Source organism: Dreissena polymorpha, chromosome 2, assembly GCF_020536995.1.
Source record: "Dreissena polymorpha isolate Duluth1 chromosome 2, UMN_Dpol_1.0, whole genome shotgun sequence".
In the NCBI taxonomy this organism is placed as follows: Eukaryota; Metazoa; Mollusca; class Bivalvia; order Myida; family Dreissenidae; genus Dreissena; species Dreissena polymorpha.
This window is the reverse complement of record NC_068356.1, coordinates 45,822,367-45,846,619: the sequence shown is the minus strand read 5'-3', so window position 1 is coordinate 45,846,619 and position 24,253 is coordinate 45,822,367. Positions and strand designations below refer to the sequence as shown.

General features: G+C 34.9%; 1 protein-coding gene across 6 annotated transcripts in view; it reads left to right on the top strand.

Moving 5' to 3' along the window:
* LOC127866891 (protein CLEC16A-like) overlaps positions 1-24,253 on the top strand; it is an 85,366-nt gene that overhangs the window by 47,613 nt on the left and 13,500 nt on the right. For all 6 annotated transcript variants that reach the window (XM_052407735.1, XM_052407734.1, XM_052407733.1 and 3 more), the window contains 4 exons: positions 11,559-11,679; positions 14,581-14,623; positions 18,173-18,278; positions 20,531-20,637. In XM_052407735.1, the coding sequence (XP_052263695.1) occupies positions 11,559-11,679; positions 14,581-14,623; positions 18,173-18,278; positions 20,531-20,637 (377 nt within the window). The remainder of the gene's footprint in view (positions 1-11,558; positions 11,680-14,580; positions 14,624-18,172; positions 18,279-20,530; positions 20,638-24,253) is intronic.

The following is a 24,253-nucleotide window of genomic DNA, read 5'->3' as shown; positions in this document are numbered from 1 at the left end:
GTCTTTTAAACATAATAAATGTACACAACTCCATTTCAGTGTTCATAGCGATTTATTTCTATTGGTTTAATTCTAACTCAACGTTTTCCAATTGGCATTTATCAAATACCATTTAATGCATTTTACTTTTAATGTTTAATTCTTTTTCCTTAAACATTATAACATCCTGTCAAGTCAGTGACATACTATAGTAACTGCCGTTAAATAAAACAGCACTTTCCATAGTTTTGCAATAACTTGGCTAAAATTGAAACTGCTGTTATCACATGGTAGTAATCTATCATTTAAATAAATAAAAAAAAAATTACTGATTTGCATTCTTTACATGATATCCAGGGCTCAGCGCTACAAAATTGTGATACATAAAACGATACATCCACGCTTTCCATGTGGGTGTGGTGACGTTGTACATGCAGCATGATTTTCGCGCAATTTTTATCCAGACAAAAGATCAATACAACATACATGAGCACTGTTTATTTAAAGCAAGAAATTGTTAACGTCGCGTTAACATTTAAATTTGGATGTGTTTCTGACTACAAATTTAATTGTGCACATTTTAAAATTCAACACAACGTTTACAGTTGCGTGTAATAAATTCAACAATAATTGCTTAAAACACTTAACGCGTCACATGCATGTATTGACAATATTATGCATGAAATGCACAATTTCCACAAGCATTACGCCCGGTTCCCATCATCTGTTCTTTTTTTAGTAACTGGCCACAATTTCATCATGGAGTTGTAAACCGTAGGGTCCAATTAGTGTGGTTTGTATAACAAAACCAACAAAGTGCCACAAAACGGCGACATTATGTCAATTACGTCATGCGTCGTCTGCATGATTTCACTGCAGGTATTTACTGCTGTCGCTTATTCAAAGTGTATGCTATCATATAGGACAATATTGACTATCCAACACAATGACGCCCCACCATCAGGTTGCGTAATTAGATACATGTAACTGACAAACAATCGTTAATTGGCTTTCAAAATTTTCGGTTTAGTATATCGCTTTGCTCTTTAAAAAAATACTCATGGATATCAAGCCCGCAAATTTTCACTCACATATGCTGGAAATGTGCGCATTCTTTGGAAAAATAGCGCGAATCGCATTATTGCACGTTCTAGAATGGACACTGGAAATTAACCTCTCCTGCTATGTTAGTGTCAAGGCTATTTATAGCATGCAAATCTTGAAATTGAAACAGCCAATCAGAACCTATGACTCAAGAAGCACCTTAATTTCACGATTGTTGTTTGACACTATAAACAGAATCTATTATTTTGATGTTTACAGATGATAAACATTTTAATAAAAAGCAACAAATATAAAGACCAAAGGTTTATAGTTATATTTATAATAATTCATGGTCATATATTTATAAAATATTTGTGATGTAACGTCTTTATGAAAATTACCCACGGCTCAAGAGGAATATAGCATACTTGGAGAAGATTTGGGAAAATCTCTATTGTTTTCACATCTTTGGGGAATTTGTTTGTGATAAAAGAAACGTAAAATCCATATTAACTTCATTAATGTGCATGCATCAAGAAAGTTTAAATTAAATCAATGTATGGCAGATGGTACTGAATTTTGCAATGGATATCTCACATTTAAATTGGAACAGGAATAAGGTCAATACATTATTGCTGTGTTCTTAGTAAACATTAACACCTGAATTCATGAAAGTATTGTCTGTTTTGTTATTGGCTGTAAAGTATCTAACAGCTTTTAATTCTACGCATATATTAACCCTTTTCTCGGATGTGCACTCGTTTTCATGGAAAAAGTAGATAACAACATAAAATTGTATTTAAAGCTCCTTGCTTTCAAAACATAACTTACACTTTTTTTAACGTGACATATGTTCTAAATTTTGTATTAATATTGCTTATCTGTTCACAAAGAAAATTTATTATTGATTTTTTTTCTTGCAAAACAAATAATTCTTTGAAATTTGATTAAAAAAATAGCCACATTTTGCATGTATTACCACAATTAAATGATTTAATGCAAAAACAAACTAATTTTATTAACCAGGAATTTTATGATTCCAATTATTCTGTGCTATTTGATTACTACCAACAAAATTCACTTCGATTATCACGGAAGTTGTAAGTATGGAGCATTTTGGATTTGGACCTAGATTGGTGTCAGCTTTCATCAGATTGTCCAGCTGGAAGAGTGGTGGTACCCTCATGTCACATCTCGCATCTCCCCACTCTAAGCTTGTGAGTTTTATTTGTCACGGTACCAGACACTGGTGAGATTCTACTCTTAATTTAAGTTTGTCTGGTTCATATGTATATACACTCAGCAATAGACCACATGAAAATATAATGAAAATAATTAACAATATATAGCTGTACCCTTCAGCTTTGATTAACAATACCAGCTATCAGTATATAGCTGTACCCTTCAGCTTTGATTAACAATACCAGCTATCAGTATATAGCTGTACCCTTCAGCTTTGATTAACAATACCAGCTATCAGTCAATATATTGCTGTACCCTTCAGCTTTGATTAACAATACCAGCTATCAGTCAATATATAGCTGTACCCTTCAGCTTTGATTAACAATACCAGCTATCAGTCAAAATGAGCCCCGCTCTGTGAAAAGGGGGTTTACTGCATGTGTGTAAAGTGTCGTCCTGGATTAGCCTGTGCAGTCTGCACAGGCTAATCAGGGACTATACTTCCCGCTTAAACTGGATTTTCGTCAATAATAGTCATCCTTTAAACAAAACATAGAATAAAAGCGGAAAGTGTCATCCCTGATAAGCCTGTGCAGATGCTAATCTGGGATGACACTTTATGCACATGCTTTAAACCCCCTTTTCACAGAGCGAGGCTCAAATGTTAATGATGCAGGCCTGCTGGGACACGTCCCATGTCCACACATATTGCAGCTTCAACATCAGGACAGACCTTATACAGGGATATGTACACATTCATTTTATTAGAAAATGGCCATTCTAGGTTTTTTAATAATTTAAACCTCTATAATTTAATTTATTTGTTGCATTAGTGTCTATTATTTTGAAGAATGTTTAATACGCATTTAACTGATAAAATTTTAGTCTATTGTATGTTAAAGCAACTTTAAATAAGTTATAGCCTATGAAGTTAATTCATTCAAGGTTAAAGGAAAACAAAGGAAGTTTTCGTAGAAGAGGGTCCAATTTTATTATTACAATACTGTTCAAGCACCTGAGAATTCCTGTTCATTTTTTATAATGTTTGGATAAAATTCATTACATCATGTGAATATTCAAAAAAGCTAAAGAGTATCAAACATGATATCTTTTCAAAATGCAAGAAAATAGCAATGCTGTTAAAAAAACTCAAAATATATTAGGACTTGGTGTTCCAAATTCATCAATATTATAAGGCGTTGTGGTTTGAACAATAAGCCAATGCTGTTAAAAAACAACAGCATGGCATTGCATTTATGATTCAAGTTTTTGCATGGAATTGCTGCAAATTTGAGTATATTGGATGAATGTGCCCTTGAATTATTAAACTTAAACATCCTATTAAACTTAGCATTAACACCATTTATCTGTTAAGATAACAGTGTTTTTATACCCCACAAACGAAGTTTAGGGGGGTATATAGGAGTGAACTTGTCTGTTGGTCGGTCGGTCTGTCTGTCGGTCCGTATTAAGTGTCTGCTCTCTAATTCAAGTAGTTTTCATCCGATCTTCACCAAACTTGGTCAGAAGTTGTATCTACATGATGTCTAGACCAAGTTCGAACATGGGCCTTGCCAGGTCAAAAACTAGGTAACAGGGTCACTTAGTGCGTTTTAAATATTCAGCATGTTGTCCGCTCCCTAATTCAAGTAGTTTTCATCCGATCTTCACCAAACTTGGTCAGAAGTTGTATCTAGATGATGTCTAGGCCAAGTTCGAACATTGGCCTTGCCGGGTCAAAAACTAGGTCACTGGGTCACTAAGTGCGTTTTAAACATTCAGCATGTTTTCCGCTCTCTAATTTAAGTAGTTTAAATCCGATCTTCACCAAACTTGGTCAGAAGTTGTATCTACATGATGTCTAGGCCAAGTTTGAACATGGGCCTTGCCGGGTCAAAAACTAGTTCACAGGGTCACTTAGTGCGTTTTTTAACATTCAGCATGGTGTCCTCTCTCTTATTCAAGTAAGTTTTCATCTGATCTTCACCAAACTTGGTCAGAAGTTTTATCTAGATGATCTGAAGGCAAAGTTCGAACATTGGCCATGCCAGATCAAAAACTAGGTCACAGGGTCACTTAGTACGTTTTACACATTGAGCTTGGTGTCCGCTCTCTATTTCAAGTAGTTTAAATCCGATCTTCACCACACTTGGTCAGAAGTTGTAACTAGATGATGTGTAGGTCAAGTTCGAACATGGGCCATGCCAGGTCAAAAACTAGGTCACGGGGTCACTTAGTGTGTTTTAAACCTCACCATGTTGTCCGCTCTCTAATTCAAGTAGTTTTTATCCAATCTTCACCAAAATTGGTCAGAAGTTGTATCTTAATGATGTCTAGGGCAAGTTTGATTATGGGTCATGCCGGGTCAAAAACAAGGTCACGGGGTCACTAAGTGCGTTTTAAACATCACAATGTTGTCCGCTCTCTAATTCAAGTAGTTTTCATCCAATCTTCACCAAACTTGGTCAGAAGTTGTATCTAGATGATGTCTAGGTCAAGTTTGATTGTGGGTCATGCCGGGTCAAAAAATAGGTCACGGGGTATCTTAGTGCGTTTTAAACCTCACCATGTTGTCCGCTCTCTAATTCAAGTAGTTTTCATCCAATCCTCACCAAACTTCGTCACAAGTTTTATCTAAATGATCTCTAGGACAAGTTTGAACATGGGTCATTCTGGGCCTTAAACTAGGTCACAGGGTCACTGTTTTTTAACATTGAGCATGGTGTCAGCTCTCTAATTCAAGTAGTTTGCATCCGATCTTCACCAAACTTGGTCAGAAGTTTTATGGTGATGATCTTAAAGCCAAGTTAGAACATGGGCCTTTCTGGGTCAAAAACTAGGTCAAGGGGTCACTAAGTGCGTTTTAAAAATTGAGCATGGTGTCCGCTGTTTTTTGTGAAGACGACATGCAATTATTATGTGTCAATGCGGCATGTGGGGGTATTCGTCACGTCTTTGACAAAGCTCTAGTTTCAGGCTGTCACAGGTCTTTTGAGCTCACTTTTATTTATATTGCTTTTTTTATTGGATAAAACATCTTAATAAGCACAAATATGGGTCTGCCTTGATTAAAATTGGTTCCCACAGTTGCTCAATATAGTAATTGTATGCATACCCTTTCATATTTATTAACATTGCCTGGCTTCAGTCAAGTGCAGAAATTAGTTCAACCTGTTTGAGCCTAACTTATGAATACTTTTAAGGACGTTGAGTTTGCTTTTCAAATCTTGCAGCAAAAAAAAAGATCCAGGTTTCATAATAAGGCCAACACAAAATGTTGGTTTTAGTTAGATGGAGGAAAAAATAGCGATGTTGAATACCCCTGCCCCACTAAGTCTCTTGAATGCATTTATAATGTCACTTGTCCCCTGCGTGTGTGCCTGCATCTGTTAAATCACATCTGGAATGTATCATTAACTGTATATTTAACCAGGTTATTTTTAAATAAAGATAAACAAATGATCATCTTTGTTTAGTCAATTGTCATGCACAACGCCCTTGTCCTAGGTCACACAAGTAAAGTGTCAAACATAGGCATGATGCACCTATCCATTCCCGAGGTCATACTAACATTTTAAGTGTCAAACATTGGCCTAATGCAGCAATCCACTCCCTAGCTCATACTAACATTTTAAGTGCCAAACATAGGCCTAATGCAGCTATCCACTCCCTAGCTCACACTAACTTTTTAAGTGTCAAACATAGGCCTAAAGGCCTAATGCAGCTATCCACTCCCTTGGTCACACTAACATTTTAAGTGTCAAACAAAGGCCTAATGCAGCTATCCTTTCCCTAGATCATACTAACATTTAAAGTGTAAAACATAGGCCTAATGCAGATATCCACTCCCTATGTCACACTAACATTTTAAGTGTCAATCATAGGCCTAATGCAGCTATCCACCCCCTATGTAACACTAACATTTTAAGTGTCAATCATAGGCCTAATGCAGCTATCCACTCCCTAGATCACACTAACATTTTAAGTGTCAAACATAGGCATGACACAGCTTCTCAGATTCATTATTGTAACCCACATTTGCTAAAGTGTGGTATGCTTCTTTACTGTGGGTGATAGTGTTAGCAAAATTTCTTAGTTTTTAAGTCTTTAAGAGGCATTGCATTGATTGCATATACAATTCTGCATTTAAATTCAAGTGATATAACACCACATCGTTAACACAGTTATAAGCAGATAGGCAACGTTTGCTTTGTAATATTTACCGTCATCAGTTTGCTTTTTAACAAATTACAGTAATCTGATACTTATTTTGCAGAGTTCTTTTATATTAAAAAGTAATGTAAACTATACTTGATTCATGGATTTAAAAAAATGTGTACGGTAGTTCTGGGATATATGATAAAGTGACGATTAAATATATACAGTAAGTTTCAACAAAATCCCCACTGGCAAGTCAAAATAAGTGAAGAATTTTATATATAACTTTCCACACATGACCACCACATGGTAATGATGTGTAGATATGAACACCTGTGACCCTAGCCTCAAAGGTCAAGGATACATATTAGTATTCATAGTTTGAATGTTTAATATAAAAGAATTGTTTCACAAATACAAAGTTTCAACAGATAGAAGAACAGATTTCAAACCCGAGACGAATCATGGGGATCATGTTTCTGTGACACATAAAGTTTTTCCTTCAGATAAATAATTAACTTGAAGCTGTATAACTGAATTCAAATACAAAACAGATTGGTAGCATCCTAAAATAATTATTTTGTAAAGGACACTATCAAAAAACACTTATGTATCATACTAATTTAAAATTGATCAACAAAATGTGATCAAAAATAGGGCAAACTCAATGTTAATAGTATAATGTGAGAGCATTTTGTAGGTTTGGATTAGGATACCTGAAACAAAGACATTTTTTGTTATAGCCTTTTACAACCTTTTGTCCTGAACGAATTCATTGAATATATATCAGCTGTTCTTCTAGGAAAGAGTGATAAATGAAATGGTGTCAGTGGAACAAGCTGCTTGTATATTAAATAAGCTTGTTGCTATATTCAATAAAATTTTAGATTACAGTTGGAAATGTAATAAGATGAATGAATTTAATAATTGTTTTTTTAATCCAAACATGAGTTTAAAATTGTGATGCAATTTGTGTTTAAAATATTTTGATAGAACTTAAACAAAGACAGCGTTAAAATATTTTAAGTAATGTGTAATGTATAGATAAATCTTGATAGCAAGCAGTAAAAAAAAGAAACAAATTAACTGAAAAAAAAAGTCTTACAAAATTATTTGTGCAAAGCTATTAATTTGATAATTGTGACAAATCAATACTTTGTGTTTGTTCTGTAGACAAAGAACACAGTTTAATATAATTTTTAAAGCTTCTACATCACAGATTAAAAAATGTCACAAATGAAAAATATTGGTTCAAATCCATGAAAACTATGTATTTTTTTAATAAAACTGCCTGATATTACATAACTAATATATATCTTAGTTCCAAAGTTCATGGCGCCATCATGTAAATGCAGACTTTAAGGTCCATTTCAAAAGCCTCTCAAGACACTTTAAAGCTTATAATTTAAAACTCTTTAGTTGATGAATTTCAACAACATGTGAAAAACTCAACAATCAGTTTCACTTCCTGAGTTCCCTGCTTTCCAACAACAAGTTCAAAATTACAAGCTTTTATGGATGTGAAATACTTGAGTGTTGCAGTTTACTCATGTGATTATCGCATGCTGAAGACTCAGTTCAACCCACATAGATGCACATTGATGCATGCTGAAGACTCAGTTCAACCCACATAGATGCACATTGATGCATGCTGAAGACTCAGTTCAACCCACATAGATGCACATTGTTTTGCTTGCTGAAGACTCAGTTCAACCCACATAGATGCACATTGTTTTGCAAGGGAATCCCAATATTTGAAATATATGTTGCAAAACATGCGATATGCCTATTAATTTCAATGTCACATTGTACCTTTTGGCGCCAATCAGGAAATTTCAAGCTTTATAAAAAAAAATCAATTAAATCACACACTAATAATCAATTATTTAAGAAAATGTATGAAGCAAATAAAGGGCCCACATCAGACACTACCCAATCACATATCAAGCAGTCTTATTCTGGCATAACCCAGAAATGTCGTTTTTTCTAATATTATGTGTACAATTATTATACTGTCAATATACTTGTACAATTATTATACTATCAAGTGTGGCTGAATTGATTGCAAGTGATGATAATGGTATTCTTTTGAGTGCAAACAATTTGAAGCCTAATTTATATTTGTGTGAGCATCTGTGACACTTATTAGCTTTTAATTTGGATTAAACAATTATGCACACAGAATTTCTTAATATCTTAGCTGGGCATTATTCATCATTTTTTGTTTCATGTAAATTTAAAAATATTTTATGAGATAATGTAAGAATTAAAAAAAACAATTGTTTATCAGAGGATGAACAATTTAAATCCATCAACAACTAAGTAATATGTTGTCCAAGGAAAGAAAACATTAAACAGGGAAAAGCGAATGGTGGCTACAGGTTGCATGACTTTTATATGGTGGTGCACGCAATCACCTAATTTTGCTTGACTTGACTTGACATAATTTTATTGTAAGACTGGCCTTAATCAGCTTGAAGTATTCAGAAGAGGAAGTTTAATTACGTAACCGAGATTTCTTGTATTGACAGACATTTATCTGGATAATGGTAGATTGAGCACTTGCTTGTCTTATTGAGACCTGTCAAATATGTATGCATACATGTACTTGTACCTCAGATAGCATTGGAGACAAATTGTGTTTGGTAACTTATTGCAATATTTACAGATTAAGATTGAGAGTGTTTGTTTTTTATTACTTTTGTCAAAGACCCATTTTGATAAAAAACAATCCAAATTATTTTTAATCCAAGGAACATAGGATTGCATGGCCAACAAACATGACTTAAAACTGTAGGTCAAATGTGGAGTTAATTGAAACACGGTTTTCAGCCTTGTTCACTGCTGAATTCAAGGTTACAAAATGTAATGAATGACTTGCATCATCCGATTACTCAAGTTGTATGTATGTCATCTTCCAAGAATACCAATGCTGACTTAATAAATAGTGTCACAGTTTGTTAAGCTCATTTACACTCATTATTGCTTGAGGGTTATTTTAGCTTGTAATATATTCTAGTTTTTAAAGGCCGGAGAAAGAAAATAATGTATTCTGCTTAACTAGATAATGTAATTTCAAACAATTAAAGTTGTGCCTTCAATATTTGAAACACATTTGATAACATTAATTCAATAATAATATGTAGACATTTCATTGTCTGAATGGGGCATTTAATAGAAGTCCACTGTATCAGTTTGATTACACCAGCACTATAGTGGACACAAATAAGCCTCATTTTAGGAAAACTGGGCTTAATGCATGTGGCTTAAGTCGTATACCGGATTTGCTTGTGTACTTTGAAAGGCTAATTAAAGGCATCACTTTCTGCCGAAACTGTATTTTTGTTTAGAAGAGAACTCCTTTTAACAAATGATTGTATGAAAGTGGAAAGTTTTGTCCCTGATAAGCCAGGGAAGACTGCTTCTAAGGCTAATCTGGGATGACACATTACGCTCATGCATTAAGCCCAGTTTTCACAGGGGGCTCAACACTTTACGCTCATGCATTAAGCCCAGTTTTCACAGGGGGCACAATTGTGTCAATCATATTTGAAGTCCTAGTCTACAAACTCAAAAAAGCATCTTTACAGAAATTATTTTGATAAAAATCGTACCAAATAAAAAACAACTACCCCATGAAATCAGTGGAGTTGGGGAAAAAATTATTGCATAGTTTCTATACACGTAATGGCATGCTATTCCTAAGGAGTTAATCAATTGACTAAACTAGGGCACATGAAGTATTTTTATAAGCTCGACTATTATACATGAAATATATATATAGTGGAGCTATCCTACTCACCCCAGCGTGGGCGTTTCCGTTTCCGTTAGCGTGCAAATGTTAAAGTTTTCGTACTACCCCAATTATTTTCATTGTCCCTTGACATATTGCTTTCATATTTTGCATACTTGTTTACCAACATGACCCCAACCTATAAATAAGAGCAGACAACTCTATCAAGCATTTTGTTATAATTATGGCCCCTTTTCCACTTAGAATATGCAGCAAATGTTTAAGTTTTTGTACTACCCAATTTATTTTCATTGTCCCTTGACATATTGCTTTCATATTTTGCATACTTGTTTACCAACAACACCCAAAGCTATAAACAAGAGCAGACAACTCTATCAAGCATTTTGACAGAATTATTGCCCCTTTTATACTTAGAATATGCATATTATTGATAAATCTATGTTAAAGTTTGCGTACTACCCCAAATATTTCCTATATCCTTTGACATATTGCTTTTATATGTTGCATACTTGTTTACCAACATGACCCCAATCTATAAACAAGAGCAGACCACTGTATCAAGCATTTTGACATAATTATGGCCCCTTTTACACTTACATAACTGAACATTTTGCTTTAATTGCCATAACTTCTTTATTTATGATCACATTTTATTATTACTTTGATAAAACAACACTTACCTGAATACCAAAATGGATTCCACCCAAACAATACCCCACGCCCCTTCCCAGAATCCCCCCCCCAACCTCCCCCCCCCCCAATTTTTTTTTTAAACATTAATAAATTACCACACACCACATTATACCCCCCTCCCCCCCCCACCCCCCTACCCCCCCCCCCCCAATTTTTTTTTTTAAACATCATGTAATAAATAACTACACCCCACATTATACCCCCTCTCACCCCCCCTACCCCCCCACCCCCCCTATCCCCCTACTCCCCTACCCCCCCCCCCCAATTTTTATTTTTTATTTTATTTTTTATTTTTGAAAGATCGTCTAATAAATTATTGAATATGAACAATTTCCCCATGATGGCTTACGTTGTACTGTCAAGCACTCGAATAGTCGAGCGCGCTGTCCTCTGACAGCTCTTGTTTTATTTGCACCAAGCCCTTTTGAAAAAAAAATACACGTATTTCTTTATATATGTTACAAACAAATATGGTAATTTTCACTGAAAAAAAATCAATAGAGCTAATGGTATTTTAGATTTTTTTTTTATTGGAAGGTTTTTTACAGGACTTGTCTGTGGTATTATAAAATCATTGCACTTTTGCAAAAGTGAGTGCCTTTGTTTAGATATTCAAAAGTACAAGTGATAATTTTTCCTAAAACACTCTCTAGGAAGGTGAGTAAACTGTTTGTGGCCAATTACGAACACATCTTTTGTTCCAGCGTCCAAACTTATTTAATCAAAGCTACGGTTGTTCTATTTGCAGGCCATTCGAGTGTTCTTCCAGGTTAGACAACTCTCTCTCAGTTTGCTGCAAGAGGAGGAAACCCAACTGCCTCTCACCAAAGATCGAGACTGCGTCAAGATTGACAACATTCTTGATTTAAGTACGAGCTTTTTCAAGAGAGTTTATTGGTGAAACTGTGTCAGGTTAAAGACTGTGTCCTCAAATATGTGAAAACCTTCAAAAATTTATGTATTAATGTATTCAAAACTAACATTTGAGCCGTGCTGTGTGAAAAGGGGGTTTCGAATCATGTGCGTTAAGTTTCGTCCCAAATTAGCCTGTGCAGTCTGCACAGGCTAATTAGGGACGACACTTTGCTTCTATGATATTTTCTGTTTAAAGAAAGCATCTTCTTAGCCAAAATTCCGTTTAGGCCGAAAGTGTTGGCCCTTTGCGGACTGCACAGGCTAATTGGGACAACACTTTATGCACATGCATTTAGCCCCCTTTTCACATCTAGCACAGCTCATTCATTCTCTTATCAATATTAGCAACTATCATGCCCTGGGGAAACAGGTTCATGAACTTCATTAATTTATTCATTAAATCATTCATGAATCAATTCATGAACAAGATATTCATGAAAAGCAAAATTTAAGTTTCTCGAAGTTTTATCATTCATGAGCTTATTCATGAACAAATTCATGAACTTTGAAACAAAAAGGTTCATGAACTTTTTTCAAATATTTATGAATCAATTCATGAAAAAGACATTCATGAAAAACAAAATGTATGTTTCATGAACTTTCATATTTCATGAACAAATTTATGAAATCTGACACAAAAAGGTTCATGAAATTTATTAGTTTGTTCATGAACAGGTTTCTCAAAGATATAGAACTGTTAAAAGACAATATGAAAAATATTTTAACAGGACAGTTTAATGTTTTCATAAACATTGTATGATTTGAGGATCTTCATTTAAAACACGAAGACGAAGAATAACACAACAAAGTTATGAACTAAAGCTTATTTAATGCAGTCATTAAAATCTACAAGAGTGATATTCCTGGTAAATTGAAAGAACTTTAAGATAAATTTCAACATTGTAATAAAATCATTAGAATTGCTGACACTTCATTGGCATGTTGGCGAACGAGTATGAAATGATTGGTTATGCTTCTGATTCTTTTGATGACAAAAACATTCATAAAGCAGAGGAAAGAGTGATACAATGTAGCAAAAATTGGGAAACATAAGACTTGGAGTTCATTAATAATTGTGTTATTCATGAATATTTTGTACATTCTTGAACTGGTTCATGAAGTTCATGATGTACATTCATAAAGTTCATGAATACATGCATGAAGTACACAAACCTGTTTCAAGTTCATGAACTTGGAGTTCATGAATACTTATGTGTTATTTATGAATATTTTTTTCCATTCATGAACTGGTTCGTGAAGTTCATGAAGTAAATTCATGAACTTCATTTATAAATTTATGAAGTTCATAAGCCTGTTTCCCCGGGGTGTTGCTGTAAAAAACTGTTTTATCATCTTCCTTTATCTGACAAAAGACCAACTAAATCACTGACAGACATTACCACTGTGAAATCACTGACATAAACTATTTATATATTTGCAGTGCATATCAATCTTTCAAACCTAAAACTATTACATCTCAAAGTAATCATTTTTTAAGACACTTTTGTAATTCAATCTTTATTTGTGCAAATCTGCTCGAAAATTCTCTATTTAATAATTTCTTGTCTTTAAATTGAATCATTTATTATGTGGAAAAGAATTGTTTTTATTCCTGAAATAGTTGTTATGCCTGTCAAGTTATAGGCTGTATTGATTGATGATGTAATTTCTCTAAAAATAATTAACAAGTTCTTATATAGCATAAATTTTCAGAAAAGAAAGAGAAATCTGTGATGTCTAAAAATATTTATATCATCTGTCAGTTCATATATACAAAATCTTTTGATGATGTAATGCCATTGCTATGTTGTTATATAAGCAGACTTTTCTGAAAATGTCTTCCTGTTTTAAAATTTTATTTTACATCAATACTTGCATTGATTTTAAAAATGTTGGTAGATATTGATTTATGTCTTCTTACAACAAACTTTTTTCAGAAACTGTCAAGTTGTAAGAAAAGTTTAATAAGACATGTACATCTTAGCAATTCAAGATTTATAGATAGAGTTATTTTGGCATATGAAACATAAAATGGTTAACATTAAACAACTTTATGAATTAGTTTATAAAATACAATTGAGCCATGCTCTTTGAAAAGGGGGTTTAATGCATATGTGTCTTGTTCTGAGAATGCTGGTCATAATGCATGTGCGTAAAGTGTCGTCCCAGATTAGCCTGTGCAGTCCGCACAGGCTAATTAGGGACGACACTTTCCGCCTTATCCGTATTTTCGTGAGACTTCCTTTAAACGAAAAATACCATTAAAGCGGAAAGTGTCGTCCCTGATTAGCCTGTGCAGACTGCACAGGCTCATATGGGACGACACTTTACGCACATGCATTAAGCCCAATTTTCTCAGAACAAGACACATATGCATCTGCACAGGCTTATCAGGGACAACACTTTCTGCCTAAACTGGATTTTCACTAAAAAGAAACTTCCTTTTAACAGAAAATACCTTTAAATTGGAAACTGTTGACCCTGATTAGCCCCTGTGGGCGCATATGCATTAAACCCCCTTATCACAGAGAATGGCTCAATTATTATATCATAAACAAGTAAAGTAGGTTAACTACTGGGACCAAGAGGAAATTTGATTGTGGTCCTTGTTAGTATGTGGTATGACATAGACAGATGACACTTATATATAATATATAAGTATGTAATTATTTACTATCCTTCTACATCTTCTCAGACTAAACACTCTGTATATGAAATTGTCTTATAACTAATTTTTTCAATTGTGGGCTTAAAACTTTGCATTGAAAAAGAGCATTTTTTTTTTGTAAACAATATATTTAGACTTTTGTTTCCTAAGATTAATCAATGATTGTTTTTCTATTGTTTGTTTACAGATAACAGTGACCTCATTGCCTGTACTGTTGTCACACAGGACAAGTGAGTCCTCTACTGCATTTATTCACTTATATATCCATCAAATCCCCCCTCCTTCGTTTTGTTGTAGTATGTTTATAGTTAAAACTTAAATTTGTTCTAATACTGTCTTAAAAACTAGATGAAAATTATAGTCATTACACAAACATTACAAAATCTACACATTGCAGGTAAGTTTCTACATGTATCAGGTGTGGGACCTCCTGTAATTATATCTAGACAAAGTTCAAAAAAGGTTCCAATGCTTTGAATAAAGGCTTCTAGAAGAGTGTGCCATTTTCCCTTGATTTGATATATAGTAACCTTGTTAACACTCTAGAAGTTACATTGTTGGTCCAAACTCCAATCATAATTAAACATTCTAAAAACATGAGTTCAAATAATATCTCTTGTTTTAAAATTTGACATGGTGAATAAGTTTTGTTTTTTGACCTCATTTGAAACTGATGCAAACTTGGCTTAGATATCATGAGAATAAGGTCTCTAACAAATTTTCTGCCAGATGGAGTCATATAATTATGTGGCTTCAACTAGAGATTGGTCAAACGTTTGTCTAAAATTTGATCTGGTGACTTAGTTTTTGACACTACTTGACCCAGATTCAAACTAGGCTAGATTTGGTCAAGAACATTCTGACCTATTTTCATAAATATTTTGCCAAATGTGTCTTATATAATTAGAACATGGAAAACAGATTTGATATCTACTTGACCTGACTTCAACTAGCATAATCTTTAAATCTGTGGAATTCCAGACAGTTATTGCATCTCAGGCTTTAATCATTTAGAAAACTGAGTGTTGATTTTGTGTATGGATATTTTATTATCCCCCGCCATAGGCGGAGGGATATTGTTTTGGCGTTGTCCATCCGTCCGTCTTTCCGTCCGGCACTTTTGTATCCGGTGCCATATCTTGGAACTGCTTTGGCGGATTTCATTGAAACTTGGTATGAGTATATATATGGATGAGAGGATGATGCACCCCAAATGGCATCGTACACCATCTGTTAATAACAGAGTTATGGCCCTCTGTATCTTGAAAAAATGCTTTTTTTGTGTCCGGAGCCATATCTTTGAAATGCTTTGGCGGATTTCATTGAGACTTTGTATGAGTATATATATGGATAAGAGGATGATGCACGCCAAATGGCATTGTATACCATCTGTTAATGAGGGAGTTTTGGCCCTTTGTCCAAAAAATGCTTTTTTGAGTGTCAAATATAACACTTTTGTGTCCAGAAGCATATTGGCAGCGGATATCAATTCAATGAATTTGCTTATTTTTCAAGAATTAAAGGGTTAGTTTAAATACAGCGATAGAAATTGCATGACATATAACATTTTTCTATAACATTACTACAAACAATTGTTCATACATTTTTCTTTGATATATACGATCTGTGCTCTGTGAAAAGGGGGTTTAATGCATGTGCATAAAGTGACAGGCCAAATTAATAGCAAATTTACCTCTGTTCAATTTTCTCATTTATTTGTTAGTCATTTGTGCAAATGTCTGTAAACAAGTTTGTTATTGTGCCACATGATTATGACAGATCTGTGGCCAAAAATAGATGTTTCATGGAAATGGACATAATATCGAATATGTGTCATCATTGATCTGGTAAAGTTTATCTTATATGCAGCTAGCTGGTTAAAAAAGAGGTCACTGGTATTTTGTTTTGAACTATTTCTGGTCACTAATTCAGCTTGCATTTCTTTGTATCGGTATTTAATATGTTAAATTTAATGCCTAACAGTATATGTTTATTTACTTCCCTATTGACAACTTTTTAAGGTGACAGCATTGAACAGGAAACTTGGAAAGAATTACCTTCTTAAAGAAGATTAAGAGATTTTGATCATCTTTGCATGCATTTTTTAAATTGAAGGTTTATGATTGTATATATATACACTTGAAAGGCGGTACATAGCCAGCAGTGCTTTCTGAATTTCTTCAGACGCCCATGGGTCTTTAGGGCTTGTTTAGGGAGGAGCCCCACCTTAATACGTTGTTTTTTTTAATTTGTAGAGTCCAATAAGGTTATTTGGTTCGCTATGAAATATAAAAACAAACAGTTATAAAGTCATTGATAACAATATATTTATTTTATTTTGTTTTAATCCTTTCCCGCATAATCCTGACTCAGTAGATTCCCCAATACATCCGTATCAGTTCTGCTAGTATTGCATACTTACTAGTGTTGCAGCGAATCCAAAATTTCAATCGGATCTGAATTCGAATCCAAAGGCCCGAATATCGAATATCGGGTCGAATCCTAATTTAAAAGTAAAAATATGCAAAATAAATTATAATTTATATTGCTATAACCATAATTATGTTTTGAAACACCAGAACTTATATATTTCTTATGAAAAAAGTAATGAACTTTTATTATTATTAAAAACTTTTATATTATAACTCCTAACAGAGAACAATAATCAAGTTACAGTTTAAGAAGCCTCAAAAACCTTTTAAATAAACAAAAAATCTGCAATATGACTGGATTAAAGTTGCTTCACAAATCAAAAGTCTTGTCAAGTTACATGTGTCTTAAAGTACCTCAAAAATACTGAAAACAATAAGCTCCTGTATCTCAAAAAATCTCAAAAAAATTAACAAGTTTTTGAATTTCAAAAACACTTAGTTCTTATAATAACATAATAGTTTTACACAATACTGTTTATTTAGGCTGGAGTTTGTTCCGGTTCTGTATACAAGGGGAACCTTACATACTTTGCAAATGGCATTTGCTTTGTCAAGTTCTGTTGAATTAGTATGCTGATAAAACCCGAAATGCTTTCACACCGAGGATTTTAATTGTTTAGGTGCATCGTGAATTTTCATCTGCGCCATATTGCACCATCGAAAACGAAAAAAGACTGTGTAGTACCATGGTTTTGTCGAAAAAGTAGCGATAATCGTGACAAACTACGTACCAGTCAGCCTTTCAAACAGAAAGAAACAATTTAACAAAATGTATTAGGGCGAAAGAAACAATAACCCCAAAGGAAAGGTTAAACTCAAATAAGATCCGGATTCAAAAGCGATTTTAACAATCACAGTTAGGTCCATGAATCCTTGTTTGGATCCGCGAATCTCGGATATTTCGGATATCTGTTGCAGCCCTAATACTTACTACTTTTCCTTTTTGAATTTATTACCTGATAATTCTGATGTTCATGACTTCATTTTTTTTAAAGCAAATTTGGTTAAATATTTACAATAAATGTGCTCAAGAATTTCATAAACACAAGTGTTTGGCATTTTTTTAAAGTATCAAAAGAATGTCTGCATATGAGACTTTTAAGATCTGATGAAATAGATGTCAAATCCAGATTGGTTAATGCGTTTTTATATAATAATCAATACACCCAAGCTTAACGGGGGATGACATTATACATTTGCAGCAAAGTTTTCGCTTGTTTGTTATTGAGGCGAAGGATCAACACAAACTGAATGAGAATTGTTTATTTGAAACTAGCATTTGTATTGAATCTTAAATAAGTATTGTGTAATATCTTAAAATTGGCTGACCGTCTACCTCTTCTGCAGGAAACAGAAGCGGTTCCTGGTCATCGATGCCTTGCAGATGATTCTGGTGGAACCAGATGTGCGACGCCTTGGCTGGGGTATAGTGACCTTCGTAGGATTCCTGCAGGTAACTCCACACTATTTTATGGCTATGATTGATGCTTTCATATGGACTTGCAGGTTTGCATTTTCAAAATATATTTTCATCAATGGAAAATCATGATTTAACGTCCGCATAATAAAAGGGCCGGGTTTGTAACGCTATTGCTTAATAATTTGGAAAATGCATTGAATACTAGCGTTGCCTTTTAAGTGTCTTAAGCCTGTGTGGGGTAGTGGTTGCGCATTATATTTTGCTCTCATTGGTCCCGGGTTAAAATTCTGGGGAAAGAAATTGTTTATTCTGATAAAGTCTGGTCCATTGATTTTTGGCGAAGTAATTAGGGGCCTTGAACTAAAAGAAATTCACTAGAATTATAGTTTTCTGGACATTTTTCCTAACTGCTGTCATATATTTACCTGATTTTTTGTGTGCTAGTCTACATGAATTACTTGCGGATCAAGTTTGACTTTTTTCCCGGCCCATTAAATTTGAACAAAGTTACGGGCCTTGGATGTTCCTGGTTTTTTTCTGAAAGCTTGCAAAAAAATGACCTTATTTTGGGTTTTTGAGTCTTCCTTTATGACATACAAATCAAGATTGAGATTCTTTCTGTGGTATTGATTTTTGAGGAATCTACGGGCCTTGGGCTTAGTTTTTTTCTTTAATATAATATTTTCCCATTTTTGGGTCAGAATCACTTTCAGATACTGACCTTATTTTGGAGGTGTGAGCCACCATCTTAACTATAATAAAGTTAAGGGCCTTGGATGTGATAATTTTCTCTGAAAAAACTGCTGTGCTTCTTCAAGGTGTAGTAGGGGGCATTGTGTTTCACAAACACAACTCGTGTTTCAAAACTTATTTTCGTCCTTTTATCATTAGTTAAAAGTATTAAAAAAAACATTCTAGTTTCATAATAAGTAAACATATTAAATGACACTTTAAAAAAAAATACAAAAATCTTTGAACAAGTGTCTTTAAAGACCATGTTAAATAGACTTTAGACAGTATTCCACAATGTAATCTCTACCTAGTTCTCTGAATATCGGATATCAGTCAAGGACATGCTGTCTGCGGACTCCTGTACCAGGCACACTTTCAAAACCACTTGAAAAAAAAGGAAAAATGTCAACACGTCTCTGTCTCTATTATCTGATTTTAAATTTGATTTTTCCGAAATTCAGTGCAGATAGAAGATTTGTACTTTGGATCACATTACTTAAATCAAAAGGTCTTCTTTTTGCTATTTCAAGATTTGAATTTGTGCAGTTTGTCTTAAATACATGACAGGTTAAACGTTTTGTTCTTTTTTCAAGTACAGATAAAATACTATTTTGAAGTTCTTTGGACTGTTATAAATAGTTCTTAATTAGAAAGTTTGCATTAGCAAATTCTTGGTTTTACTAGAACATTTAATAGTAAAAATTGTATATGCAGTACATGAATATGACATATTTTTTAACATACCATTGTAGATATTGTATAAATTCCTGATTTTTCGTTGTTACTTGTGGACAAGACTATCATGATCTGAATGTACTATGATAACAATATTTTGCCTCTTTCTCCAAGATATTATATGCAGGTAATATATAGACTTTATCTTTCTTAAAAATCTTGAATATATTTTTTGTGATGATAATTATAGTTCCTACCTTTAGAAACTAAGACCAATTAAATTTTACCCTATCTTTTGTGATCTGCGCAAAAGAGGCAATTACGTATTGACTAGGCTTTGTTGTAATGACTGATGTTTCAAAGTTTGAACAGACATTAAAGGGACACAGATTAACAAAATGACTGCATTGAAGTGCAAGTGTTCCTTGCTCTTTTCATTAAAATATTGAAGTGCTTGTATAATTTGGTGATTGCAGTTGAGCAATTTTAAGTGGTAGTGTATTTTGCACTTTGCTGCATTAATTTTATCTATTGCTCTTTGCAACTGTAATTTATATGTTTTTTTCTTAGTTTTCTATTTGCTGCAAAATATTATCTTGCACGTTGGTACTTTACATAAGTGTGTAAGTGTAGATTGATCTTTGCAGCATAAAAAATTATTGATTTGCAGACAAATGCATTGATTTGCATAAAATGTGTTGATTTGCAGAAAAATGTATCGATTTGCAGAAAAATGTATCGATTTGCAGAAAAATGTATTGATTCATAGAAAAATGTATTGATTTGCAGAAAAATGTTTTGACTTGCAGAACGATTTATTAATTTTTGCTGCAGAACATGTGAATATTAATTTGATAGTATTTTTCTAATTGTTTCAGAACATTGAGGTGACAGGTGATAAGGAGGACAGTCGCTCACTGCACATCACAGTCCACAAGCCTGCGTCCTCCCACCTCTCACACCCTGTACCTCTGCTGGCTGCCAGGTAGGCTCCAGTCTGTTAACTCTTTTAGTGCTGGAACCGAATTTTAAAGGCCTTTGAAAACAGTTTGGATCCAGATGAGACCCCGCAGAACGTGGCGTCTCATCAGGATACAAACTGTTTGCTATTTTTACAGTATTCTTTGAAAAACTTTGAAGAAAATGAATATTTTTTAAACTTCGGCAGACGACATTTTAGCATACAACAAATTTCCCAGCATGCAAAGGGATAACATGCCATTGACTGAAGAATGGCTGGGTGGGAATAAGGGGCATAAGATCTTAACAGTAAAGTGGAAGGGTGCTTAGATCCAACTTAGATCTATAGCCTCCTAGACAACCATTGAGGAACTGATGCTGATGTCAGAATCCGCAACGGTAAAGCACAATCAGCCTTCCATCAGCTGAAGAACATATTGGGATCCTCACAGTAGGCCTCAACATCAAGATCAGGCTCTTCAATATCATTGTGAAGCCAGCACTACTCTATGGAGCAGAGACCTGGAGAACTGCTGTCACCTGTATGAAGAAAATCTAGGTTTTCATCAACACCTGCCTCAGGAAGCTCTGTAGGATCTGCTGGCTAGACCAGATCTCCAACAAATATAAAGAAGTGAAACTCCAGCTGCTGGAGCAGTATTGAATTCTCATTAAAAACAATTAGTTGGTCCATTATTTAAGGCAAGTGACCGATTGCCCAAACAGTACAAAACAGCACAATACAGCACAATACAAACCAACATAAACACAAAATATGAATAAAGCTGGGGTCACCGCCTTGGAACGGTCAATGCAAAGCATTGGGGGTTTAAACCGGTTATAGAGCGCTCAACCTCACACTTGGCCCAGCAATATTCAAAGACTTATAAAGAAAAAACAAGCAGCAGCCTGTTGGGGATCAATAGTCCACACCCTTTGCAAGCCTGCATCCAACATGACAAGGCAATCTCTCCCCTGGAACCCACAAGCTAAGCAGAAGAGAGGGACCCCTAAAATTACATTGTGCCAAAAGCTGGATTCAGATGCCATGCAAATGGGCAAGACATGGGGGCTGCTGGCCAGACAGGACCACTTGAGAAGATTATGAGATAATGAAAAGGAATTATCATAATTGAGATAGGAAGGAATGATAGGGCAATTATATCAGACAGAGAATTGGTGAGGGATATAATGCATGTATAAATAGGGGAGAGGGGACATAATTCAAGTAGGAATACATTGAGCTGGGGCTTAAATCCAGGCAGGAATATAAGGTAGGGGCTTATTCTAGATGGAAATATTAGGTAGGGGCTTAATCTAGGTGGCAATAATGGGAAGGGTCTAAATCTAGGTAGCAATAATGGGGAAGGGGCTTAATCTATGAAGCAATAATGGGAAGGGTCTTAATCTAGGTAGCAATAATGGGAAGGGGCTTAATCTAGTTACCAATTAAAGAAATGGGCTTAATCTAGGTAGCAATATATGGGAAGGGGCTTAATATAGGTAGCAATAATAGGAAGGTGCCTAATCCAGGTAGCAATATAATGTAGGGGCTGAATCTAGTTAGCAATAATAGGAAGGGGCTTAATCTAGATTTCAATAATGGGAAGTGGCTTAATCTAGGTAGCAATATATTGTAGTGACTTAATCTAGGTAGCAATAATGGGAAGGGGCTATATCTAGGTAGCAATAATGTCAAGAGGCTTAATCTAGGTAGCAATAATGGGAAGGGGCTAAATCTAGGTAGCAGTAATGTCAAGAGGCTTAACCTTGGTCGCAATAATGGGAAGGGGCTTAATCTATGCTGCAATAATGGGAAGGGGCTTAATCTAGGTAGCAATATAATGAAGTGGCTTAATCTATACAGCAATAATGGGAAGGGGCTTAATCTAGGTGCAATAATGGGAAGGGGCTTAATCTAGGTAGCAATATAATGTAGTGGCTTAATCTAGGTAGCACTAATGGGATGAGGCTCAATCTAGGTAGAAAAAAATGGAAGTGGCTTAATCTAGGTAGCAATAATGGGAAGGGGCTTTATCTAGGTAGCAATAATGGGAAGAGGCTTAATCTAGGTAGCAATAATCGGAAGGGGCTTAATTCAGGCAGCAATATAATGTAGTGGCTTAATCTAGGTAGCAATTATGTAAAATGGGCTGAATCTAGATAGCAATAATGGGAAGGGGCTTTATCTAGGTAGCAATAATGGGAAGGGGCTTAATCTAGGTAGCAATATAATGAAGTGGCTTAATCTAGGTAGCAATAATGGGAAGGGGCCTAATCTAGGTAGAAATAATAGGAATGTGCTTATTCTAGGCAGCAATATAAGGTAGGGGCTTAATCTAGTTAGCAATAATGGGAAAGGGCTTAATCTAGGTAACAATAATGGAAAGGGGCTTAATCTAGGTAGCAATAATGGGAATGGGCTTAATCTAGGTAGCAATAATGGGAAGGGGCTTAATCTAGGTAGCAAGAATAGGAATGGGCTTATTCTAGGCAGCAATATAAGGTAGGGGCTTAATCTAGTTAGCAATAATGGGAAGGGGCTTAATCTAGGTAGCAATAATGGAAAGGGGCTTAATCTAGGTAGCAATAATGGGAATGGGCTTAATCTAAGTAGCAATAATGGGAAGGGGCTTAATCTAGGTTGCAATAATGGGAAGGGGCTTAATCTAGGTAGCAATAATACAAAGGGGGCTTGGTATGAGTAGGAATGGAGGAAAGTGGTTTTATCCAAGTATGACAGGAGGGGAGGGATTGTAATTATGCAGACAGGAATGAAGGGATGGTGCGCTGCTTATTACAGGCTCGAATATGGGGAATGGGACTTAATACTGACAGCAATAGCAGGAGGGGGATTAATATAGGAAGGTATAGAGGGGAGGTCCTTAATCCAGGTAGGAATGTTATGAGAGGGGCTTAATCCAGATAGGAATGAAATGGGAGGGGCTTAATCCATAAAGGAATAAATTGGGTGGAGCCTAATCCTGGTAGGAATGGAGAGAAGGGGGCTTATTTAGGTGGGAATGGAGTGGAGAGAGTGTATTGGGCTGGTGAAGTAAAAGAGAGTTGAATCTTAGTAGGTAAGCACATTTCAGTATAATGTGTACAGTGCAAAACAATTCTTGCCTTCCTATTTTTAATGGTTTTGCACTTTATAAATGTGTGTACTGAAAATTTTGTCAGAAGCATATCTATGAGAGGTATGAAGTTTAAACTTCTGAGGTAAGTAGATGACATTGAGGAGATGTGCAGGGCACAAGAACAATAATTCTTGCTTGCATATCTAAAAGTTATTGCACGTCATTAATTTAGATTTTTATGCCCCCCTTCGAAGAAGAGGGGGTATATTGCTTTGCACATGTCGGTCTGTCGGTCGGTCGGTCCGTCCACCAGGTGGTTTCCGGATGATAACTCAAGAACGCTTGGGGCTAGGATCATGAAACTTCATAGGTACATTGATCATGACTCGAAGATGACCCCTATTGATTTTGAGGTCACTAGGTCAAAGATCAAGGCCACGGTGACCCGAACTAGTAAAATGGTTTCCGGATGATAACTCAAGAACGCTTAGGCCTAGGATCATGAAACTAAATAGGTAGATTGATCATGACTCGCAGATGTGCCCTATTGATTTTCAGGTC